The following is a 24,479-nucleotide window of genomic DNA, read 5'->3' on the forward strand; positions in this document are numbered from 1 at the left end:
ACTTATCTGAAGGCGTCTTCAACTTGGTAGTCGGAAAGCAGAAAGAAGATAAAGGGCCGACCGGCACTAGTGCAAATTGCATCTGCTTTGGGCTCCGCGGCAAGAAAGACTGAGAAAATGGTGTCGATCGCCTCCCTTTACACCTGACGTTCTGACATCAGTTTACAACGGATGGCAGCCGACATCATATACCAAGGACTCTGGTATTTGGGCCAACTGAGGGCTACCAGGAGCCGGATAACCAATATGTTAGGACTGCAACAGTGAAACACGAAGAACATCTCCCAGTGGGTGTGGCCCAACTCCACTTTTTTTTTTTAAATGTTTATCACCTTACAGATCAAATAAATATTCATATCTGTAAAACCACAAGTGTTACCAGAAAACTGTAAATGGCAAACGCTTCATTTGAAAGTAATTTCTACAGTGGTGGCATTTGTTTAATTCTTGGTCTTAAACTGAACTTTATAAGCCACAATAATCAAAGTAAATCTGAATTATGTAATGTTGCATAAATAGCATTATAACATCTCAATAACCATTCAAGCAACACATATACTGCCAACAGCATTTTTTAGTGGATTGTGAGAGTTCATATAAGGCAAAGCAGTTGTGTCACTTGATTGCTGAGTTATTTAAAGTAGTATGAAAATTATTACAATACAAATAAATATATACTTGTATACCACCTGCTGCAGGAACAGGAAAATTATCAATTCCGTTGCATTTCCCATTGTGTAAGCTTTAAGATCAAATCTAATGCTTTGTATGTAGTAGGGCTTTGGAATTATTAAAGCAAATATGAACATGTGGCGCCTAGAGACATCAGTAGAATGTAACTGCAGAAATGGCTGGAGGCGTCACTTGGCTGTGATAAGATAAGTCTGCCTAGCAAAGGATTACTATGGTTTAAGTACATATACACAATGCAATTCGAAAGCCACCTAGACTGTGGCTTTGGACACAAGGAACTAGTTTATTAACTGTGAAAGAAATGAAAAACTTTGTCTCTTTTCTAAAGAATTTGCTTTTATGAATGTAAAACCACAGTTACCTATGGAGGTACAGGGTATGCAGATTATAGCCTCCTTTGTTGGTATGGTTAGGGAAAAAAAGGGGCAGGTGAATCGATGAAACAATGGTTGCCATGGAAGCCACTTTGTGTACACTAGGAAACCCTGTCTTTGTGGAAGAATAAATAAGCTACATCTGAACAGAGCATGTGAAGCTCAGACACCATTATGATATACAGTATGGCCATGAGAAAAGTAGAGTTGTGTAAACTTACCATAAATGTAGATGTTCGAGTGTATTCACTGTTGCAGTCATTACATTTGGGTTACCTGCCTGCAGGTAGCCCTCAGCCAGCCTGAATATCAAAGTCTTGGGTCCTGCATCGGATGCTATCTCTTCTTCCATGACGTCAGGTCGTCAGGGGTATAAAGCATGCAGGCGACGCAATTACATCAGGGGTTTTTTTTGCACAAGATGTCAGGTGCCCCCAAAATGGGAAGCAATTACATATACGGTTACACCTCCAACAAAAAGCAAATACACTAGAAAGCTGAAATACACTAAACAAGAAGAAAAGTATAGTCAAGAGAAATCAGGGGGCTGGAGGGAGGGTAACCAGGGCTGCAACAGTGAATACACTCAACCATCTACATTTATGGTAAGTGTACACAACTGTACTATGTTCTTCGTGTTTCACTGTTGCAGTCATTACATTTGGGTACAGTCCCAAAGCTACGGAAGGGAGGAGGCTGTTAAGAGTGCATTAGAACCAGCTATTAAGCCCTGCAAGACTGCAGTGGCAAAACCAGTTCTGGATTTAGAAAAAAATAGGCAAGTGGTAATGCCTGGTGAAGGCATGTACAGAGCTCCAAGTAGCAGCTTCTAGGATGTCCCTGGTAGGGACACCTCTAAGAAAGGCTATAGAAGTAGATGCAGCCCTGGTGGAATGTGATATTATCCTCTGTGGGGTAGGTTTTCCATGGTGCTTATAGCAGAAATTAATGCAATCCACTTAGAAATGGTTTGCTCTGAAATGGCCTTCCCCTCTGCCCTAGCAGCAAAGGCAACCAACAGTCGTTCAGTTTTTCTGAGAGGTTTAGTCCTGTCCAAATAAAATCTAAGTTGTTTGTGAACGTCCAAAGAGTGCAGAATTCATTCATTCTTCTGTGGATTAGGAAAGAAGGTTGGCAAATGAATGGACTGATTAAGGGCCATACTGGATACCACCTTGGGCATAAAGGAAGGGTTGGTCCTGAGGGACACCCTGTCTGCATGGAAGATGATGAAGGGCTCTAACTGCCATGAGGGCCTGTAACTCAGACACTCTTCTTGCTGAAGTCATGGCTAGAAGAAAGGCAGTTTTCCAAGAAAGGAATTTCAACTTTGCAGTTGCAGCTGGCTCAAAACGAGGTAGAGTGATCTTTTCCAATACAAAATTAAGGCCCCAGGCCGGAATAGGGGCTCTCCTGGGTGGTATTAAATTTTTTGTCCCTCTGAGGAATTGTTTCAGCAGGGGGTAAGAGAAGAGTGGTGGCTCAGTACTATAATGTGCTGAAATGGCTGAGGCATGAATTTTAACTGATGAGAAGGAAAGGCCCTTGTGGAGCATCTCTGTTAAGTATTGAAGAATATGTGGTAAGCTGGGCACTGTTGTGCCCATCCTCTGAGTTGGCCTCCAGGAACATCATCTTTTACACTTTTCAGCATAGGATTTTCTAGTACTAGGCCTCCTTGCCTCCAGAATGACATCTAGCACCTGCTTACTGAGGGATGCTATTGGAGAGCTCAGGTAATTAGCCCTGCTGCAAGGGTCAGGGTTTGAAGCTGGGGGTGCAGAATCTGGCCCTCCTGCTGGGACAGCAGGGAAGTGGTCTGAGGCTGGTGCCATGGTTCCAGCAGTGACATACTGCGCAAGAGGGGATACCAGTGCTAGTGTGGCCAGTCTGGAGCAATCAGTATTGTCCTTGGTTTGTCCTGTTTGATCTTTAGCAGAACTTTCGAGAGGAGAGGCAGAGGGGGAAAGGCATAAACTGAGAGGCTTTCCCAGGTGAAGGACAGGGCATCCACTTTCCAAAGCTTGTCTGTGGGGAGTTCTTGTGTAGAATTTGTCCAATTGGTAGTTGTGAGAGGAGTCAAACAGGTCTATCTCTGGGTTCCCTCATTCGTTTCTCAAAATGTTGAATATCTTTGGTTCCAGTTTCCACTCTTGGGGGTCCATGAGATTTCTGCTTAGGTCATCTGCTAGTGAATTTAGCTTGCCTGGTAGGAATTGAGCTTGTAGATGCAGTTGGTAGCTCAAGGCTGTGTTCCACAGAGCCATGGCTAGTCTGCAGAGAGGATACGAGTGGGATCCCCCCTGCTTGTTTATGTACCACATAACAGTGGCATTGTCTGTCTTTACCAGTAATTGTCCTGGAAGAATGTGGTCCTTGAAGGCTGCAGACAATTCTGTACAGCTAACATTTCTTTTTGACTGATATGCAGGTGCATTTGACTCGGGTTCCATTTGCCCTGAATGCGCTGCCCTGCCAAGTGAGCCCCCCATGCATAGTCTGATGCGTCTGCTGTTAGGATTTGGGCAGCAGGTGGTACAGTGAATGGCAGTCCCTTGTTGTGGTAGCAGGCCTCTGCCCGCCAAAGAAACTCTGTCTTTATACAAGGAATGACAGGAATCACTGATTCTAGGTCCTGAGAATGTTGGCACCATAGGCTTTTTAGATACCACTGTAGTTTCCTCATATGCAGTCTTGCATATGGAATTAGTAGGATGCAAGAGGCCATGAACCCCAGGACTTGCAGGATTTTCCTTGCAGATAGCTGGGTCTTTGTGGCCAGTAGTTTGAAGTAGGCTGTCAAACTTGTTTCTCTGGCGTGAGGTAAGCCATCTGAGAAGTTGTGTTCAAGCTTGCTCCAAGGAATACAATTTGTGGGCAGGGTACTAGATGAGATTTCTTTTTGTTTATGGTGTATCCCAGTGAGGTTAGCAGTTTCTTTATAAATGCCAGATGATTTAGTAGCAAGTCCTGGCTTTCTGTCTGAATTAGACAATCGTCCAGGTATGGGTATATTTGAATATTTCTTTGCCTGCAAAATGCAATGACTGGAGCTAGGGCACTTTGTAAATACACTGGACGCAGTAAAAAAGCCAAAGGGAAGTGCAGAGAACTGATAGTGCCTGTAGCCTGCTCTGAAGCGTAGGTATTTTGTACAAGATTTCCTTATTGGAATGTGCAGGTAAGCTTCCCTTAAGTCCAAGGTTGCCAACCAAGCATCTTTGCCTAGCATAAGAAGCAGGTGATGAAGAGTTAGCATTTTGAATTTTGGGATTACCACAAAAGTGTTCATCAGAGTAGAGAGGTCCAGGATAGGACGCCAGCAGCCGTCTTTTCTGGGTACCAGGAAACGTCTTGAGTAAAAACCATGTCCCCTTTCTTCTGCTAGGACAGGTTGGATAGCCCTGATACTTAGAAGAGAGAGAACCTGCTGTTGAGCCTCTGCTCACTGATTTGGGGGTAGGTCTGGCCAACCGTTTGGGGTTGGTAAGGTGTGGAAGTGGAATCTGTATCCTTGGGAAACTATACTTAAAACCCATTTGTCCTGGGTAATGAGTTCCCAGTTTTTGGCATGCAGGGCGATCTTTCCCCCTAAGGGAGCAGTCAGTTGAGCAGGGCTTAGAAGGTTTAAGGTTAAGTCATTGTAACAGTTTTCCACAGGAAGGTGCCCTACTACTTCCAGCTTTGGAAGTGGGAGCTCCCCACTGCTTTGGCCAGTGAGTACCTAGGATTGGGCGCCAAGTGCCCTCTTTTCTGGGTAGCAGGAAAAATCTGGAATAGAATCATTGACCCATCTGTTCATCAAGAAGAGGTTGAAATGTCCTTATACAGAGCAGGAATTGAACGTGTTTTTGTGCCTTTGCCCACTGGTTTGGAGGAAGGTCTGAGATCCCTTTTGGAGTTGGCAGTGAGTGGAAGTAGAATTTGCACCCTTGGAATACAATGTTGAGGACCTATTGGTCTTTGGTGATGGACATCAAGTTTTTTTGCAAGAAGGGCAAGTTTTCCTCCTAGGGGCACAAGTCGCTGGGCAGAGGTGGGGAGTGGAGTAGAGAAGTCATTGTGAGGTCTTACCATAGGGAGGTGGGTTAGCACTGCCTGCTTTGGGGTGGGGCACTCCATTGCTTGGATCTCTTGCATACCCTGAGACTGTAGTCTGGGTGGTCCGTTTCCCCTTGGTCTAGTTTGTGATGGCCTGGAGGGGGCTGGAAAGGCCCAGTGTTTCTAGGGGCAATGCCTACTGAATCTAGGAGCTGCACTTGTAAGAATTCTTTAAGTGTCTACATAGATTTAGCTTTTTCTTCCATCTTTTAAGAACCTCTTCTGCTTCGGTGCCAGATTGCCCTTGTTCAAAGGAGCGTCTAATAACTCTGACTGACATGGTCTGGCAAGATCAGCTCCTTAAGCCAAGCATGTCTTCTCAGTACAGAACCAGTGACTGCTGCCCTGCAAGATGCTTCTAGGGTGTCAAAGCCACACTGCAATGTACGCTTGTTGACTTTGATTGCAGAATGCATAAGTTCCTGCAAATCTTTATTTTCTGCAGAGTCTATAAAAAATAGCTATTTTTTGCTTAATAAGTTCCATAACATGTTGCTGATACTTCAGCATGTGAAACTGACAATTCAAGGCCCTAATGGCGAGAGTTGCAGAAGTACATACTTTCTTACCCCATTTGTCCAAAGCTCTAGAATCCCTGTCCAAAGGGGTGGTTTTCTTAGCTGTAGTTGCCTTGATATCTTTAGGCCCCAGGGAAATGATCTCTGTGTCAAGAGTAGGATTTTTGAAAAGGAATGTTGTACAAGGTGGACTGTGGTTACCATAAGCCACAGTGCCTTAAGAATTAGAAGTGCTGTTGGTATTGAAGAGAACTATCAGATGGCAAACCACAGCCTGAAATGAAAGGATTCAATCTTTAGGAACCTTGGCTATCCCTGTGTAAGGTGTCCAGTTGGCTGCAAATGAATATCAAGTTTTGTTACAGTTTCAAGAAGTGATTAGTCCACATTTCTCAAAATCACTAGGGACAAAGATGCAACAAACAATTTATTTTTTTCACATTAGTCTAGTTTGGATTAGGACACTGACAAGTGTGCCCAATTTTAGGCCCAGCCAAGGACAAACAAAAACATTCAAATAGGTAAGTTCAATTACATAACACAAGTGTACAAACACAGTAGAAAGGAACAAAAACAGGTAAACTCTTTGCTTCACCAATGAACACTCTTGGGGTATAGAATAAGCAGCTATCAAGATAAGAGATGGCCCAAATTACCCCAAGTCTCATGTGAGATGCGACTACTGTGATGTAGTTGGTGAATACCCTGGGGAATGTGGTGAGACATAATGGTAGAGCTCAAAAACTGGAAATAACTGTCTGACCGAAAAAGCAAAAGACACTCCTGGAAGCCTTGACAACTCTAGTGTACATGTAAACATCCTGGAGGTCCAACGGGCATATCCAATCCCCTTCATGGGCACAAGGAAGGCTGTACTGCACCCAGACCATCTGGAATTTGGTTTTCTTAACATACTGGTTTAGGATGTAGGGATTCAAAATGAGTCACAAGTCTGTAGTTTGCTTGCAAATTGAAACAATCCTGAATAAACCCTGGACCTTCTCTAGTGTGGAAAGACATCCTGGATGGCTCCTCTGGCTAGAAGGCTTGAAACTTCTACCTTTGCCCCCTTACTTTTGACAGGGTGGCAAGTCTGGAAGTGGTGGAGAGGACCACTTGGGTAACTAGAAAAAAGGAATGATACTGCCTCCGGATAACATCTGCCTAAATGCTATACACCCATTTCACTGCAGGAAGAGTCAACCCTTGACTGCCTCCCAAGGGGAACAATTGGTCAAGCTTCTATGTATTCCACTACTGCATTCCTTGGAAGGGATCGAGGAAACCTGATTTTATGGATTACTACTTCTCCTGGGATGGTAACATCCACTGAAAGGGCCCAATGAGACCTCTGCAGGAACAAGTCTTGAAAATGGTCACTGGGCTGCCTATGGGACATTTTTTAAACCACAAGTTCTTAGGGCCCTATTGATACCATGAAAGCCTCTGGGAGGCTGTAAACTTGACCTCCTCTGCAGAAAACGTCTTGCCTTCTCTATCTTGTTCTTCACTAGTTTCTTCTTCACCAGAGGTCTGAAGTATAAGGACTTGTTGAAAATGGTGTTTTTGAATGATGCCTAAAATTTCTCCATATTCAAAATATATGAGCCAGGCAACAGTAATGACTATCCCAGCTACACTGTACAGATGGCATATGTAGATATGTTAAGCGTAGTGGGCATAAATGCTTCTAAGCTGCCTTCAAGTATACAGTATCAGTCTCCTCAGCATATCTAGAGTTGGAACAGCAAGCTCACACTGGAAATGGTTCATGTGCATCAAGTAATACAAAGCACATATGACATGACAAAGTACCAGAAACAAAAGTACAATCCCCCATTTTACCACCAGCCCTGGAAATGTGCTCTTATGCAGCTCTCTACTGGTCAGTCGCTGACACTACAGAGTAACAGCAAGGGGACCCTTACCCTAAAATGGTCCGTCTTTAGAACGAAGTGTCTTGCCAGGCTTCATTTAGATAGCCTCAGCCACATCAAGTTCTCACAAAGCCATTTTTTCCATGATCAGATCAAACATGCAAGCAGCGCAGAGGAACCACCCAGGATCTAGAAAGTCAGATTCAAAAAGCTTCCATCAAAAATTCCTCATTTTTTGGGGTAGGTCTATTTACTTAGAATTTGTGGTCATCTGGAGAGAACTGTGGGGATTACTTCTCCTCATTGAAGCCTGAAACTGGGGAATGCCATTCCGGGGGGGGGGGTCTATGTCCCTCCTCTTGTATGTTCCTTGGTTCCTAGGGTTGGTAGTCATCCAAGTAGCTAGAGGAAGAGATTGACCCAAAAGGTGCCAACTTTTGAGGCTTTTCAAAACTCTGATGGGAGAGGGGGGAGAAATGGACTATGATTCCCCGACCAGGGTATATCGTACCTTGTACAAAGGTATTCTTCACATTATCTGGAGCTTTTCAGCATGACTTAAGAATCAGACTAATTAATAATGGATGAATAGCTGCTAAGGGATCCAAAAGACCTTTGACATGTCATATCACAATCAATTAGAGGAAAACAAATTCAATATGACTACAGTGAGTCTGCACAGATGAGTGAATTTAGTTGCTAAGAAGCACTAGCAAGAGACATCATGCTCACCTCTACCTCTGGAGGAACTTCGACCTCGAACAGCCCCTACCACTGTTCCTCCTCCACGTCCTGCTAACCGAAGAACTGCTAAGCTGTTCACAGAGATTGAGAAATTTCTCTATGAAAACAAAAAGGGATGAATGATCAGCTTAAACAGGAAAAAAATCTCTCCAACATGCAGACACATGTGAAAAATACATACCCACCTCTTCGGTAATGTCAATAACAGGTTAACTTTAAAAAGTCTAAGATAAAGCCATTGAAACCAGACAAACAAATTACCACGTCAGAAAGTAGAACAGTGTGTGTGTGTTAGGGAGGACTACTTGCCATACGTATATTGCTAGACAGTAGATTAATCTGGCCGATACCTTCGGTGGTCAGATCATCTGAAGCCCATGGAATGTTCTTTTGTGCTGTGGTTGTCAGTGCAGAAGCTCCACTACAAAACAGATCAAACCATGTACCTTTGTGTGAGCATGCAAGCATATGCATCTATGAACAGATAAACTGCACTAAATGTTCTTTTGGGATGTTACATGACTCTTGCATGAAAAAGTAAGTATACTACATAAAGTACAGCTATGTCCCACTTACCATAATTATAGAAGTTCGAGTAGATCAACGTTGCAGTACTGATGATTCTGGGGTCTTTCTGCCATACAGAAGCCCTTGACTATCCCAATTTCCAGAATCTTTACATCATCCCTAGCTAAAGGACGTCTGATGACCACCATCTGCACATCGGGTATAAAAAGAGTAATGGTAGATGCCATCTTCAGTTCTTTCTAAGGACTGGACAAGCAATCTGATGCCAGAGGAGAGAGCAACTTCCCCAGTTGTCTAGACTTAAGTGCAAGAGAGGAAAAAACAAGGAGGCAGAAAGGGGATGATGGAGATAAGAGGACTATCTGCAGAAAAAATCCTCCACCCTTTGCACCCAGCACAAGGGAGACAAGAGGTCAGCAGACAGAGGGGTTGGAGGGTGACAATATACTGCAACATCCACAGTTGTGTAAAATCGGACAACTGTACTATATTCTTTATAGCTAATGTTGCAGTACTGATTCTTGGAATGACTCTCAAAGCTAACAGTTGGATGATGGGTCATCTGTATGAGGCAGTGTCCCATGTCTGGTGGATTGGGCTTTAATGTGTCTCTGTAAATAACTTCCATGGTGTGAATAGCAGAATGTAATGCAGTTTGCTATCCATTTTGAATTGGTTTGTTTAGAGACAGGCTTATCCTGTTCGCCCTCTGTGAAAACCACCAGTAATTGCTCTGGTGTATTACGGATTTTGGTCCTGTCTAAATAGTACCTGATCTGTTTTGTGCACATTCAATAAATGGGGAATTTGCTCTGTCCCGCTCTATGAATGTAGGAAGCTGACTGGTAGGTGGATACTCTGGTTTACAGTAAGTTCTGATACCACCTTAGGCATAAAAATTGGTTTGCTCTGAAGGATACCCTATCCTTGTGAAAAACGGTGAAAGGTTCTTTACAAATGAGGACTTGTAACTCTGAGTCTCTCAAAGATTGTGTGTCAGCTGCATGAAAGGTTGTCCTCCAGGTGAGCATCTTTAAAGAGGCACTGGTCACAGGTTCAAAAGGCGGGGGGGGGGGCAAGATTAGTATATCTAACACTCAATTCAGAACCCATGCAGGTTTAGGGTTCCTTCCGGTGGTCTCATGTGAATCACCCTTATCAGAAAAAGTTTTATGTGGGGTGCAAGAAGATGGCAGAGCACTGTGCAGGCAAGCTGATATGGCAGATACAGGTAAGTTAATGCTTTAATAGGAAAAGTCTTGGTCTAATCAGGCCTGACAGGTACTGCAAGACTGAGTTAATTTCTGTCCGAAAAGGGCTGGTGTTCTTGCTGTGACACAGATGGATTTTTTTTTCCATTTTCCCAGTTATGATTTCCTGGCATTGGGTTTATTTGCTTCCCTTAGAATGGAAACCACGTCCTTAGGATAGAATGCATTCCTAGATGCCAAAACCCAATCCTCTAGACTGTTAACCTGAGGATGGCTGGGGGTGGGGGTGGGGTGGAAAAAGTACAGTTGCATACACTTACCATAAATGTAGATGTCAGAGTGAATTAACTTTTGCAGTCATCACATTTGGGTTACCTGCTTGCAGTAGCCCTCAGTCGGCCTGATTATTAAAGTCTTGGGTCCTGCGTCAGTTGCTGTCTCATCTTCCATGTCGTCAGGTAGCCAGGGATATAAAGCATGCACCGACGCCATTACATCAGTTTTTCTTGCCCTAGATGTCAGGTGCCCCCCTAATGGGAAGCAATTAAATACATATATGCAAGATTATACCTCCAACAAAAAAGCAAATACACCAAAAAGCTTTTAAGCATAGTAAAGGGGAATAGAGGTATCCACAGTGGTGGTGCTGCGGTAGCGTTGTTGCCTCACAGTAAGACGCTGTCCGGTTCGAGACTCAGAGCGTCTTCTGCGTGGAGACATGTGTGAATGGGCGTACCTTAGTTGAAGGTTGTGCGTCAGAGCTGTCAACTTGGTACGTAAAAATCAACTGCCAATCATTAGCTGACCGGAGTTCCACTGTGGCGACCCCTAACCGGGAAAAGCCGAAAGTCACAACAACAACAAAGGGGAATAGAGGTATAGCCACCAAAAGAAGTCAGGGGGCTGGAGGGAGGGTAACCAGGACTGTAACAGTGAATACACTCGAACATCTACATTTATGGCAAGTGTACACAACTGCACTATGTTCTTCGTGTTTCAGTGTTGCAGACATCACATTTGGGTAGATTCCCAAAGCTAAGGATGGGAGGAGGAATTTAGACAGCATTTGGACCAGCTATAAGGCCCTGCAAGACTGCAGTGGCAAAGCCAGCTCTGGACTGGATTTAGAGAAAATAGGCAAATGGTAATGCTTGTGAAAGTATGTACAGAACACCAGGTAGCAGCTTCTAGGATGTCCCTGGTAGGGACACCTCTGAGAAAGGCTGTAGAGGTAGATGCAGCCTTGGTTGAATGTGGTCTTATTCCCTATGGGGTAGGTTTTCCATGGTGCTTATAACAGAAATGAATGCAATGGCCTATCCATTTAGAAATGGTTTGCCTTGAAATGGCCTTCCCCTCTGCCCCTTTAGCAAATGCCACCAGCAGTTGTTCAGATTTCCTTTGAGGTTTAGTCCTGTCCAAGTAAAATCTAAGTTGTCTGTGCACATCTAAGGAGTGCAGTATCCGTTCCCCTTTGTTCTGTGGTTTAGAAAAGAAGGTTGGCAAATGAATGGACTGATTAAGAGCCACACTGGACACTATCTTGGGCATGAAGGGGGGATTAGTCCTGAGGGACACAAGGTCCGCATGAAAGATGATGAAAGGCTCCACTGCCATAAGGGCCTGTAATTCAGATACCCTTCTTGCTGAAGTAATTGCTAAGAGGTAGGCTGTTTTCCAGGAAAGGAATTTTAACTGTGCACTTGCAGCTGGCTCAAAAGGAGGTAGAGTGAGTTTTTCCAATACAAAGCTAAGGTCCCAGGCTGGAGTTGGGGCTCTCCTGGGTGGTCTTAAGTTTTTGGCTCCTCTGAGGAACTGCTTGAGCAGTGGATGAGAGAAGTGGGGTGGTTCTGTGTTATAATGAGCTGAAATTGCTGAGGCATGAATTTTGATGGAGGAAAAAGAAAGGCCCTTGTGAAGCATCTCAGTTAAGTATTGAAGAATCTGAGGTAAATTGGGTGCTGCTGTGCCCATCCCTTGAGTTTGGTTCCAGGAACAGAACCTTTTCCATTTTTCAGCATAAGATTTTCTAGTGCTAGGCCTCCTTGCCTCCAAAATGACATCCAACACTTGTTTACTGAGGGATGGTAATGGAGAGATTAGGTAATTAGCCAGGCTGCCAGGTTCAGGGTTTGAAGGTGAGGATGGAAAATCTGGCCTAGGGGTCTGTAGCAGGTGCCACGGAGCCAGCAGTGACACAATGCACAAGAGGGGGTACAGTGCTGACGTGGCCAGTCTGGTGCAATCAGTATCGTCCTTGGTTTGTCCTGTTTGATCTTTAGTAGTACTTTGGAGAGGAGAGGCAGAGGAGGAAAGGCATAAACTGATAGATTTTTCCAGTTGAATGACAGGGCATCCACTTTCCAAGCTTGTTTGTGGGGAGTCCTTGTGCAGAATTTGTCCAATTGGTAGTTCTGGGGGGAGGCAAAAGTACAGTTTTGTACCTGCCATAAATGTAGATGCTCGAGTGCTCATACAGCTGCAGTCATTACAGATGGGTTATCCTGCCGTCAGGCGGGTCCTCGGTCAGCTGAATTCCAAAGTCTAGGTCCGGCGTCGGTTGTCGTCGCGTCTTCCCTGACGTCAGTGCGGCAGGGGTATAAAAGAGGCAGCCGACGTCATTTTCTTCAGTTTTTCTTGCTCCAGATGTCAGGTGCCCCCAGAAGGAAGGCAAAACATAATGTTATGCAAACATGCAATGTTGATAAATCAAAAACAGTAGTTGTAAGCAAATACACCATAAAAGAATACCCCAAAAAGGTTATATGATAAGGTGTTTGTCATAAGGCCTGCCCTAAGAGGGGATGGAGGGAGGGTAACCTGGACTGCAGCTGTATGAGCACTCGAACATTTACATTTATGGTAGGTACAAAATTGTACTATGTTCATCGTGCATATAGCTGCAGTCATTACAGATGGGTAGAATCCCAAAGTTAAGTAAGGGTGGTAGGCACTAAGTGGAACTAAGAGGGGCTAGGATGCCCTGCAGGACTGCTTTGGCAAAGCCCGCTCTAGATTTTGAGTATAGTGGAAGGTGGTAGTGCTTGGAGAAAGGGTGCACTGAACTCCAGGTAGCTGCTTCCAAAATGTCCTTGGTAGAGAGCCCCCTGAGGAAAGCTGCAGAGGTAGCTGTAGCCCTGGTGGAGTGGGATCTGATGTATACAGGCACAGATTTTCCATGAAATGAATAACAAAAGCGTATGCAGTGGGCTATCCATTTTGAAATTGTCTGTTTGGAAATAGCCTTTCCCTGAGCACCTGTAGCAAAGGACACAAAGAGCTGCTCAGATTTCCTGAATGACTTTGTTCTGTCCAAGTAATAATGAAGTTGTCTGTGAATGTCCAAGGAATGTAGTAGTCTCTCCCCTTTGTTCTGTGGATTTGGATAAAAGGTAGGTATAAATGAATAGTCTAATTCAAAGCTACACTGGATACTACCTTTGGCATGAAGGTAGGGTTGGTTCGTAAGGAAACTCTGTCCTGATGGAAAATGATGAATGGTTGCACAGCCATGAGGGCCTGTAGCTCCGAAACCCTGCGTGCTGAGGTAATAGCCAGAAGGAAGGCTGTTTTCCACGACAAGTATTGTAGCTCTGTTGAAGAAGCTGGCTCAAAGGGAGGCAGGGTCAGTTTTTCCAATACGAAGCTGAGGTCCCAAGCTGGGACTGGTGGTTTCCGTGGGGGTTTTATATTTTTTGCCCCTCTGAAGAACTGCCTTAATAGAGGATGTAAGAATAAAGGAGGATCTGTATTGTATTGTGCAGAAATGGATGAAGCGTGGATCTTGATGGAGGAGAAGGAAAGGCCACTGTTTAACATCTCAGCTAGGTATTGTAAAATTTGAGGTATATTTATTACCCAAGGATTCTGGCCCCTTTCTTGATTCCAGGAACAAAATCGTTTCCATTTGGCGGAGTAGGCTTTTCTAGTAGAGGGTCTTCTGGCCTCCAAGATGACATCCTGCACCTCCTTGGAGAGGAGCGTCTGTTGGGAAATTAAGGTATTCTCCATGCAGCTAGATTCAGGGTTTTGAGCTGGCTGTGAAGGGTTTTGTAATTGTGCTGGGAGAACAGAAGAGGAACTAGAGGTAGGATCCATGGTGGTGAGTGTGTCAGGCTCTTTAGGAGAGGATACCAGTGCTGTCGTGGCCAGTCTGGAGCAATGAGAATCATTTTTGGCCTCTCTGCTCTGGCTTTTAATAGAACTTTGGTCAGTAGAGGAAGAGGCGGAAGGGCATAGACGGTCAATGTTGTCCAATTGAAAGAGTGCACGTCCACTTTCCAGGCCTGTGGATGATAGGTCCTTGAACAGAATTTTTCCAACTGGTAATTTCTGTGGGTAGCAAATAGATCTATGTCTGGCTGTCCCCGTGCCTGAGTTATCTTTGAGAAGACTTGAGGATGCAACTTCCATTCGTGTGGGTCTGTCATATTTCTGCTTAAGTTGTCTGCCAGTGTGTTTTCCTTCCCTGGCAGGAATTGTGCCTGTAGTTGAATTTGTAATTCCAGTGATGTGTTCCACAGGGTCATGGCTTGCCTGCACAGGGGGTATGAATGAGTTCCCCCCTGTTTGTTTATGTACCACATGACTGTGGTGTTGTCTGTCCTCATCAATAGCTGGCCTGGATGGAGTAGGTCTTTGAAGGTCATAAGCATTTTGCACGGCTAGCATCTCCTTTTGGTTGATGTGTAGATGCTTCTCTTTTTGGGACCATCTTCCCTGAATGCACTAATCTGCCATGTGTGCTCCCCAGGCATAGTCTGAGGCATCCGTTGTGATGATTTGAGTTGCTTGAGGTAAACAGAAAGGGAGACCTGTGTTTCTTTGGCATGCTTGAGCCCACCACAAAAATTCCTTTTGAAGGCATGGAATGAGTGGTATAATTGTTTCCAAGCTGTGGCTGTGTTGAGACCATTTTTAGGTACCATTGTAGTTTCCTCATATGCAGCTTTGCACATGGTACTAGTAGGATGCAAGATGCCATGAATCCCAGAGCCTGCAGGACTTTCCTTGCAGTTAGTCTGGTGAAAGTTGCCATTTTGTTGGAAGTATTGAGACAGTTGCCCTTGTTTGTCTGGCGTGAGGTAGGCCATCTGGGTGGTTGTATTTAAGTTGGCACCCAGGAAAATTATCTGTTGAGAAGGTATTAGTTTTGATTTTGTTTTGTTCACTGTGTATCCCAGGTAGTTTAACAGTTTTATTACAAATGCCAGGTGCTGCAATAGAATGCCCTTGCTGTCCGCTTGGATCAGGCAGTCGTCCAGATATGGGTAGATTTGTATTCCTTGTTGTCTGCAGAAGGCAATTACTGATACCAGGCATTTCGTAAACACTCTGGGCGCAGTAGATAAGCCAAAGGGCAATGCAGAGAATTGGTAATGGGTTGAACCTGCAAGAAATCTGAGGTATCTTCTGCAATCTTGTCTGATAGGGACATGCAGGTATGCCTCCTTGAGGTCCAATGTTACCAGCCAAGACTCCTTGCCCAGCATGGGAAGAAGTTGCTGTAATGTTAGCATCTTGAATTTTGGCACCTGTAGATATGTGTTTAGGATGGATAGGTCTAAGATGGGTCTCCAATCTTTGTCCTTCCTTGGTACCAGAAATAGTCTGGAATAAAAACCTTGACCCTGTTCTTTTGCAGGTACCTCTTGAATTGCTTTCATATCCATGAGAGCGGAAATTTGTCTTTGTGCCTCTGCCCATTGATTTTGTGGCAGGTTTGGCAAGCCTCTCATTTTTGGAAGTGTGTGAAAGTGGAACCTGTAGCCTCTGTCTATAATGTCCAGAAACCATTTGTCTTTTGTAACAATGTGCCAGTTTTTTGAAAATAATGCCAGTTTTCCGCCCAAAAGTGCTGCCATAATAGCTTTGTTTGGCAGGCATAGGGGGAAGTCATTGTGTCTGTTTTCTAAATGACTGTGATCTATCTTCTCCACCTCTTGGGGTTGGTGCTTGCCACTGTCTAGCTCTGTAAGATCCTTGAGGTTGTCCTCTAACCCTTAGGCATCTGTATCTGCCCCTTTGAGGTCTGTCTGTGGCTGGAAAGGACCAATTTTTTGAAGGCCAGTTTCTGCTGAAGCGTGGAGGTTGCACCTGCAAGAAATCTTTCACTGTTTGCACAGATTTCGCTTTTTCCTCCATTTTCTTTAGTACCTCCTCAGCTTTAACACCAAACAATACATCTTTTTGAAGTGGTGCATCTAATAACTTTGCTTTGACATGATCTGGTAAGGTTTGCTCTTTGAGCCAAGCATGCCTACGTATGACAGACCCCGTGACAGCAGCTCTACATGAGGCCTCTAAAGCATCAAAAAGTACAGTTTTGTACCTACCATAAATGTAGATGTTCGAGGATCCCCATTGCTGCAGTCCTTACTATTGGGTATAGTCCGCGTCCAGTCGGCCCGAATACCAGAGTATAAGGCTGACGTCGGTCAGAGCGCATTAGACTGACGTCAGTACGTCAGGGTACTAATGCGCATGACCGACGTCATATCCTCAGTCTTTTCTTGCCCCAGATGTCAGAAGACCCTAAAAAGACAAGGCCCAAAATACCTGCACCAAAAATATGTACAATATATACAAGAATATATACAAAAATACAAGCATGTAACCTCACCTACACAACCACCCCTAAACACAGAGGGGAAGGAGGGAGTAAATTGGACTGCAGCAATGGGGATCCTCGAACATCTACATTTATGGTAGGTACAAAACTGTACTATGTTCTTCGTTCCCCATTGCTGCAGTCCTTACTATTGGGTAGAATCCCAAAGCAGAGGTAAGGGAGGCTGGCAAATCATAAAGAAGCAGGAGCTGACAACATGCCTTGCAAAACAGCTGTGGCAAAACCAGCCCTAGACTTAGAGTAGATAGGAAGGTGATAATGCTTAGAGAAAGTATGCACTGAACTCCAAGTAGCTGCTTCCAAAATATCCTTAGTTGCCACCCCCCTTAGAAATGCTGTTGAAGTGGCAGTAGCCCTAGTGGAATGAGGCCTAATCCCAGCTGGAATCTCCTTGCCATGATGGGAATAACAAAATGCAATGCAAAAGCCAATCCACCTAGAAATAGTTTGTTTTGACACAGGCTTGCCCTGTGAACTCAAAGCAAAAGAAACAAACAACTGCTGAGACTGCCTGAAATCCTTAGTCCTGCTTAAATAATAGCAATTGCCTGTGTACATCTAAAGTGTGCAAAATCTTTTCCCCTTTATTTTGGGGGTCTGCATAAAAGTAGGCAAATGAATAGTTTGGTTTAAAGCCACACTAGAAACCACCTTAGGCATAAAGGAAGGATTAGTGCGTAATGATACCCTATCCTTATGGAAAATCAAAATGGCTCTACTGCCATAAGGGCCTGCAACTCAGACACCCTTCTTGCAGAAGTAATAGCCAACAAAAAAGCAGTCTTCCATGACAAGTATTTCAATTCAGCAGTAGCCGCAGGCTCAAAAGGTTGTAGAGTAAGTTTTTCCAACACAAAATTGAGATCCCAAGCAGGAGTAGGAGCTCTACGTGGGGGTCTTATATTCTTTGCCCCTCTAAGAAACTGCTTGAACAAAGGATGCGAAAACAATGGAGGGTCACAATCATAGTGAGCTGAAATTGCTGCAGCATGAATCTTAATGGAAGAGAAGGACAAACCTTTGTCCAATAACTCAGTAAGATATTGAAGAGCCACACTCAAATTAGGCTCAGAAACCTGCAAATTCTTTGCTGTACTCCAAAATAAAAATCTCTTCCATTTTTCTGCGTACACTTTCCTTGTACTAGGTCTTCTAGCTTCCATAATCACATTTAAAACTTGTTGAGGAAGTTGAGACCTGCTGTGTTTCAACACAGAATATGCCAGGCTGTTAGATGAAAAGAGTGAAGCTTGACATTGAGCAGATGACCATCCTTCTGAGATAACAGATGAGGAATCAGAGGTAAAGGCCATGGAGGCTTCCTTACCAGACTCCGTAGTAGTGGGTACCAGTGTTGCCGAGGCCAATCTGGAGCTATCAAAATCATCCTTGGCCTGTCTTGTCTGACCTTTAATAGTACCTTTGGAAGAAGAGGCAGAGGAGGAAAGGCATACACATGAAGGTTTTTCCAACTGAAAGACAGAGCATCCACTTTCCAAGCTGTGTGATGAAACCCCTTTGTGCAATACTGTGGCAGCTGGTGGTTTAGTGGAGAAGCGAACAGATCTATGTCTGGAGTTCCCCATGACACTGTCAATTTTGAAATACATGAAGATCCAGTTTCCACTGTGGGGATCCATGATTTGTCTGCTTAACACATCTGCTAAGGAGTTCTGTGCTCCGGCAGAAACCTTGCCTGAAGAGTTAGTTGCAAGCTTAGCGCAGTCTCCCATAAAATCATTGCTTGCCTGCATAGAGGATAAGAATGTGTTCCCCTTGCTTGCTGATGTACCACATGACAGTTGTGTTGTCTGTTAGAATCAACACCTGCCCTCGAAGAACTAACTCCTTGAAAGCCATTAATGCAAACTGGACTGCTAACATCTCCTTCATGTTGATATGTAGATGCTGTAGTCTGGCAGGCCACTTGTCTTGTATCCACTTTCCATTTAGATGAGCTCCCCAAGCAATGTCCGAGGCATCTGTCGTTAAAATCTGACTCGCCTCTGGCGGGTCACAGAGAGTCCCTTGTTTAGGTGACATTCCTGAGCCCACCACAAAAATTCTTTTGAAGGCAAGGTATTATTTGAATGACAGTGTCCAAATCCTGGCAGTGCTGTGTCCATACATTTTGAGATACCATTGTAGCTTCCTCATATGCAGTTTGGCATTGGGAAGCACCAGAATACAAGATGCCATGAACCCTAATGCTTGAAGGACTGTCCTTGCAGTCAGCACGGACTGATGAGATAGTTGATGGAAGTAAAGTGATAGACTCTTTTGTTTGTCCGGGGTTAAAAGGCCATCTGGGCTGCTGTATTCAGTCTCACACCCAGAAAGCACATGTCTTGAGAGGGTACTAGACTGGACTTTATTTCGTTCACAGAATACCCTAGGCATCTTAGCACTGCTATAACATATTCCAGATGCTGTAGAAGGTCTTCCTTTTCTTGAGCCAGAATCAGGCAGTCGTCCAAGTAAGGATAGATTTGAATTCCTTGAAGCCTGAAGTAAGCTATCACTGGAGCCAGAACCTTTGTGAATACTCTGGGCGCAGTAGATAAGCCAAAGGGCAATGCAGAGAACTGATAATGAGAACTTCCAGCTCGAAACCGCAGATACTTCCTGCAACTTAGCCTTATAGGCACATGAAGGTAAGCTTCCTTGAGATCTAAAGTTACCATCCAGTGATCTTTGCCCAGCAGAGGTAAAAGCTGTTGTAACGTCAACATCTTGAACTTGGGAATGTCCAGAAAAGTGTTGAGGAGAGATAAATCCAAAATTGGTCTCCACGTGTTCCCCTTCTTTGGTACTAGGAACAGGCGAGAATAAAATCCTAGGCCCCTTTCTGATACAGGGACTGGCTGAATGGCCCCATCTGGAGTAACTGAGAAACTTGCTTGTGAGCCTCTTTTCTTTGTGGAGGAGGAACGTCTGGCATGCCTTTGAAAGGGGGCATGGTATGGAAATAAAATCTGTAACCGTGGTGAATGATATCCAACACCCATTTGTCCTGAGTAATTAAATCCCAATTTTCTTTGAAAAGAGACAGTCTTCCTCCCAAAGGAGCTGCCAGACGAGAATCTACTGGCAGCTGAAAAGACAGGTCATTGGGTCTGTTTACGAAAGGACTGAGCCCTGACCTCACCAGAAGTCTGAGCAGGTGAACTCCTGATCTAGGCCTAAAAGAACCTTGAGCCCTGCCCCTACCACGTCTAGACCTACCCCTAGACTGGGAATCATAAGCAGGATATGTCCACCCCTTAGCAGGCCAATTTCTACTAAACTTGGTGGCTGCACCTGCAAAAATCTTTAACAGTTTGCATAGACTTAGCTTTGTCCTCCATTTTCTTTAAAACTGCTTCCACAGGCGATCCAAACAACACATCAGACTGTAAAGGAGCATCCAAAATCCTTGTCTTAACATGCTCAGCTAAATTCTGATCCTTCAACCAGGCATGCCTGCGAAGAACAGAACTAGTAGCAGCCACCCTCGAGGAGGCCTGTACAGCATCAAAACCACATTGCAAAGAATGCTTACCCACTTGTTCAGACACATGAACCAAATCCAGCAACTCTTTACACTCAATACCTTCCGCCAAAGCATCCACCTTAGATTTTAATTGTGAAAGGAGATAATTCTGATATTTTAGCATGTGAAACTGACAATTCAACGCTCTCATGGCTAGAGTGGAAGAAGTATACACTTTCATTCCCCACCTATCCAAAGCCCTTGCCTCTTTATCAGTGGGAACAGGATTTTTAAGTACAGAAGCCTTAACACCTTTAGGCCCTTGAGAAATAGTTTCTGGGTCCGCCCTAGGACTCTTAAACAAATACTTATGAGCTTCAGGCACCCTATAATACCTATCAGGCTTAACAGGAGCAGGAGGCAAAGAGTCAGGGTTCAGGGAAGCCTCTGCAAAAACATCTTCCACCACATTCAACACAGGAGGAATAGCTAAGGGCCTATGCTGGGGTAAAAACAAGAATTCCCTAAGCCTTTTCCTGGAATCAGAGTAATCCTGGCCTTCCCATTTAAAGTGCTCCCTCATGGAGTGCAGAGTCTCTGAAAATGAGAAATCCTCGGGAGGAGAAGCTGTAGGAGTGGAATCATCCACATCAGAATCAGAATAAGTAGGATACTCCTGCAAGTCTTCCAGAAGACTCTGAAGCCTCTGAACACTGTTCAAAACTATCAAACTCGGTTCCACCCTAGGCCTCTTATCAGGCGGGGCATAGAACCTCTAATCATAGTAATCAAATCTTCTGCCATTTTAAGCATATGTTTCTTAGGTACAGAACCGAAATGCTAGGAGAAGCCCCACTGAAGCTGAACTTGGCCTACCTCTCAAAGAAGTTTTGGCAACAGAAGGAGAGGCTCTAACTACCTTGGGAAGAGAGGGAAGAACAGTTACCTGAGAAGCCCCTCAGCCTGGCCTACCTCCTGAGAAGGCACATCCTGTAACAGTAAAGTTTCTGCCTGAGACTCCATGGAAACTCCTGGCAAAACCTCTGGCTCCACTGAGCCTTCTAAAGAACCGACGTCCGGGACTGCGGTTCATCAACCCTAGGCTTCACTGTTTTGTCCTTGCGCTTCTTGGGCGAAGCGGTCGGAGCATCCGACGGCATTTTATAATTGCAACGCTTCCCAAACACTAACCTGGCACAGTCTAACCTCCTCTCAATAGTGCGTTTGTTAAATCTAGCACAAGAGCGGCAACCAACAACGTCGTGCTCAGGCCCTAAACAAGGTATACACAAGGTATGGTAATCCCTATGAGGTATCTGTTTCCCACAAGAAATACAGTTATTCACTTTTTCTGACATCCGGTTAAATACTGAGGCAAGAAAAAACCAAAATGTTCCCCAACGGGGTACTTAGCCAACTCTGTTTCGGTCTGAAACTCCGGTTTCGGAAATATTTCAGAACGCCAACCTGCACTCGCAAAAAGTACAGTTTTGTACCTACCATAAATGTAGATGTTCGAGGATTCCATTGCTGCAGTCCTAACTATTGGGTATAGTCCGCATCCAGTCGGCCCGAATACCAGAGTATAAGGCTGACGTCGGTCATGGCGCATTAGACTGACGTCAGTACGTCAGGGTACTAATGCGCATGACCGGCGCCATATCCTCAGTCTTTTCTTGCCCCAGATGTCAGAAGACCCTAAAAAGACAAGGCCCAAAATACCTGCACCAAAACATGAACAATATATACAAAAATATAAGCAGGTAAACTTACGTACACTACCACCCCTAAACACAGAGGGGAAGGAGGGAGGGTAAATTGGACTGCAGCAATGGAATCCTCGAACATCTACATTTATGGTAGGTACAAAACTGTACTATGTTCTTCGTCTTCCATTGCTGCAGTCCTAACTATTGGGTAGAATCCCAAAGCAGAGGTAAGGGAGGCTGGCAAATCATAAAGAAGCAGGAGCTGACAACATGCCTTGCAAAACAGCTGTGGCAAAACCAGCCCTAGACTTAGAGTAGATAGGAAGGTGATAATGCTTAGAGAAAGTATGCACTGAACTCCAAGTAGCTGCTTCCAAAATATCCTTAGTTGCCACCCCGTAGAAATGCTGTTGAAGTGGCAGTAGCCCTAGTGGAATGAGGCCTAATCCCAGCTGGAACCTCCTTGCCATGATGGGAATAACAAAATGCAATGCAAAAGCCAATCCACCTAGAAATAGTTTGTTTTGACACAGGCTTGCCCTGCGAACTCAAAGCAAAAGAAACAAACAACTGCTGAGACTGCCTAAAATCCTTAGTCCTGCTTAAGTAATAACGCAATTGCCTGTGTACATCTAAAGTATGCAAAATCTTTTCCCCTTTATTTTGGGGTCTGCATAAAAGTAGGCAAATGAATAGTCTGGTTTAAAGCCACACTAGAAACCACCTTAGGCATAAAGGAAGGATTAGTACGTAATGATACCCTATCCTTATGGAAAATCAAAACGGGCTCGACTGCCATAAGGGCCTGCAACTCAGACACCCTTCTCGCAGAAGTAATAGCCAACAAAAAAGCAGTCTTCCAAGACAAATATTTCAATTCAGCAGTAGCCGCAGGCTCAAAAGGTTGTAGAGTAAGTTTTTCCAACACAAAATTGAGATCCCAAGCAGGAGTAGGAGCTCTACGTGGGGGTCTTATATTCTTTGCCCCTCTAAGAAACTGCTTGAATAAAGGATGTGAAAACAAAGGTGGGTCACAATCATAGTGAGCTGAAATTGCTGCAGCATGAATCTTAATAGAAGAGAAGGACAACCCTTTGTCCAATAACTCGGTAAGATATTGAAGAGCCACACTCAAATTAGGCTCAGAAATCTCCAAATTCTTTGCTGTACTCCAAAATAAAAATCTCTTCCATTTTGCTGCGTACACTCTCCTTGTACTAGGTCGTCTAGCTTCCATAATCACATTTAAAACTCGTTGAGGAAGTTGAGACCTGCTGTGTTTCAACACAGAATATGCCAGGCTGTTAGATGAAGAGAGTGAAGCTTGACATTGAGCAGATGACCGTCCTTCTGAGATAACAGATGAGGAATCAGAGGTAAAGGCCATGGAGGCTTCTGTACCAGACTCCGTAGTAGTGGGTACCAGTGTTGTCGAGGCCAATCTGGAGCTATCAAAATCATCCTTGGCCTGACTTGTCTGACCTTTAATAGTACCTTTGGAAGAAGAGGCAGAGGTGGAAAGGCATACACATGAAGATTTTCCCAACTGAAAGACAGAGCATCCACTTTCCAAGCTGTGTGATGAAACCCCTTTGTGCAAAACTTTGGCAGCTGGTGGTTTAGTGGAGAAGCGAACAGATCTATGTCTGGAGTTCCCCATGACACTGTCAATGTCTGAAATACATGAAGATCCAGTTTCCACTCGTGGGGATCCATGATTTGTCTGCTTAACACATCTGCTAAGGAGTTCTGTGCTCCTGGCAGAAACCTTGCCTGAAGAGTTAGTTGCAAGCTTAGCGCAGTCTCCCATAAAATCATTGCTTGCCTGCATAGAGGATAAGAATGTGTTCCCCCTTGCTTGTTGATGTACCACATGACAGTTGTGTTGTCTGTTAGAATCAACACCTGTCCTGGAAGAAGTAACTCCTTGAAAGCCAGCAAAGCGAACTGGACTGCTAACATCTCCTTCATGTTGATATGTAGATGCTGTAGTCTGGCAGGCCACTTGTCTTGTATCCACTTTCCATTTAGATGAGCTCCCCAAGCAATGTCCGAGGCATCTGTCGTTAAAATCTGACTCGCCTCTGGCCGGGTCACAGAGAGTCCCTTGTTTAGGTGACATTCCTGAGCCCACCACAAAAATTCTCTTTGAAGGCAAGGTATTATGGGAATGACAGTGTCTAAATCCTGGCAGTGCTGTGTCCATACATTTTTGAGATACCATTGTAACTTCCTCATATGCAGTTTGGCATTGGGAAGCACTAGAATACAAGATGCCATGAACCCTAATGCTTGAAGGACTGTCCCTGCAGTCAGCACGGACTGATGAGATAGTTGATGGAAGTAAAGCGATAGACTCATTTGTTTGTCCGGGGTTAAAAGGCCATCTGGGCTGCTGTATTCAGTCTCACACCCAGAAAGCACATGTCTTGAGAGGGTACTAGACTGGACTTTATTTCGTTCACAGAATACCCTAGGCATCTTAGCACTGCTATAACATATTCCAGATGCTGTAGAAGGTCTTCCTTTTCTTGAGCCAGAATCAGGCAGTCGTCTAAGTAAGGATAGATTTGAATTCCTTGTAGCCTGAAGTAAGCTATCACTGGAGCCAGAACCTTTGT

General features: G+C 44.4%; 1 protein-coding gene across 9 annotated transcripts in view; it reads right to left on the reverse strand.

Annotated features, from left to right (window-relative positions):
* The window catches only part of GIGYF2 (GRB10 interacting GYF protein 2), a 2,932,407-nt gene that overhangs the window by 2,455,654 nt on the left and 452,274 nt on the right, over positions 1 to 24,479 (reverse strand). For all 9 annotated transcript variants that reach the window (XM_044070588.1, XM_044070589.1, XM_044070593.1 and 6 more), the window contains exon 5: positions 8,296 to 8,404. In XM_044070588.1, the coding sequence (XP_043926523.1) occupies positions 8,296 to 8,404 (109 nt within the window). The remainder of the gene's footprint in view (positions 1 to 8,295; positions 8,405 to 24,479) is intronic.

The sequence above is a fragment of the Protopterus annectens genome, chromosome 4.part1 (assembly GCF_019279795.1).
Source record: "Protopterus annectens isolate FY-2018-M chromosome 4.part1, PAN1.0, whole genome shotgun sequence".
In the NCBI taxonomy this organism is placed as follows: Eukaryota; Metazoa; Chordata; order Ceratodontiformes; family Protopteridae; genus Protopterus; species Protopterus annectens.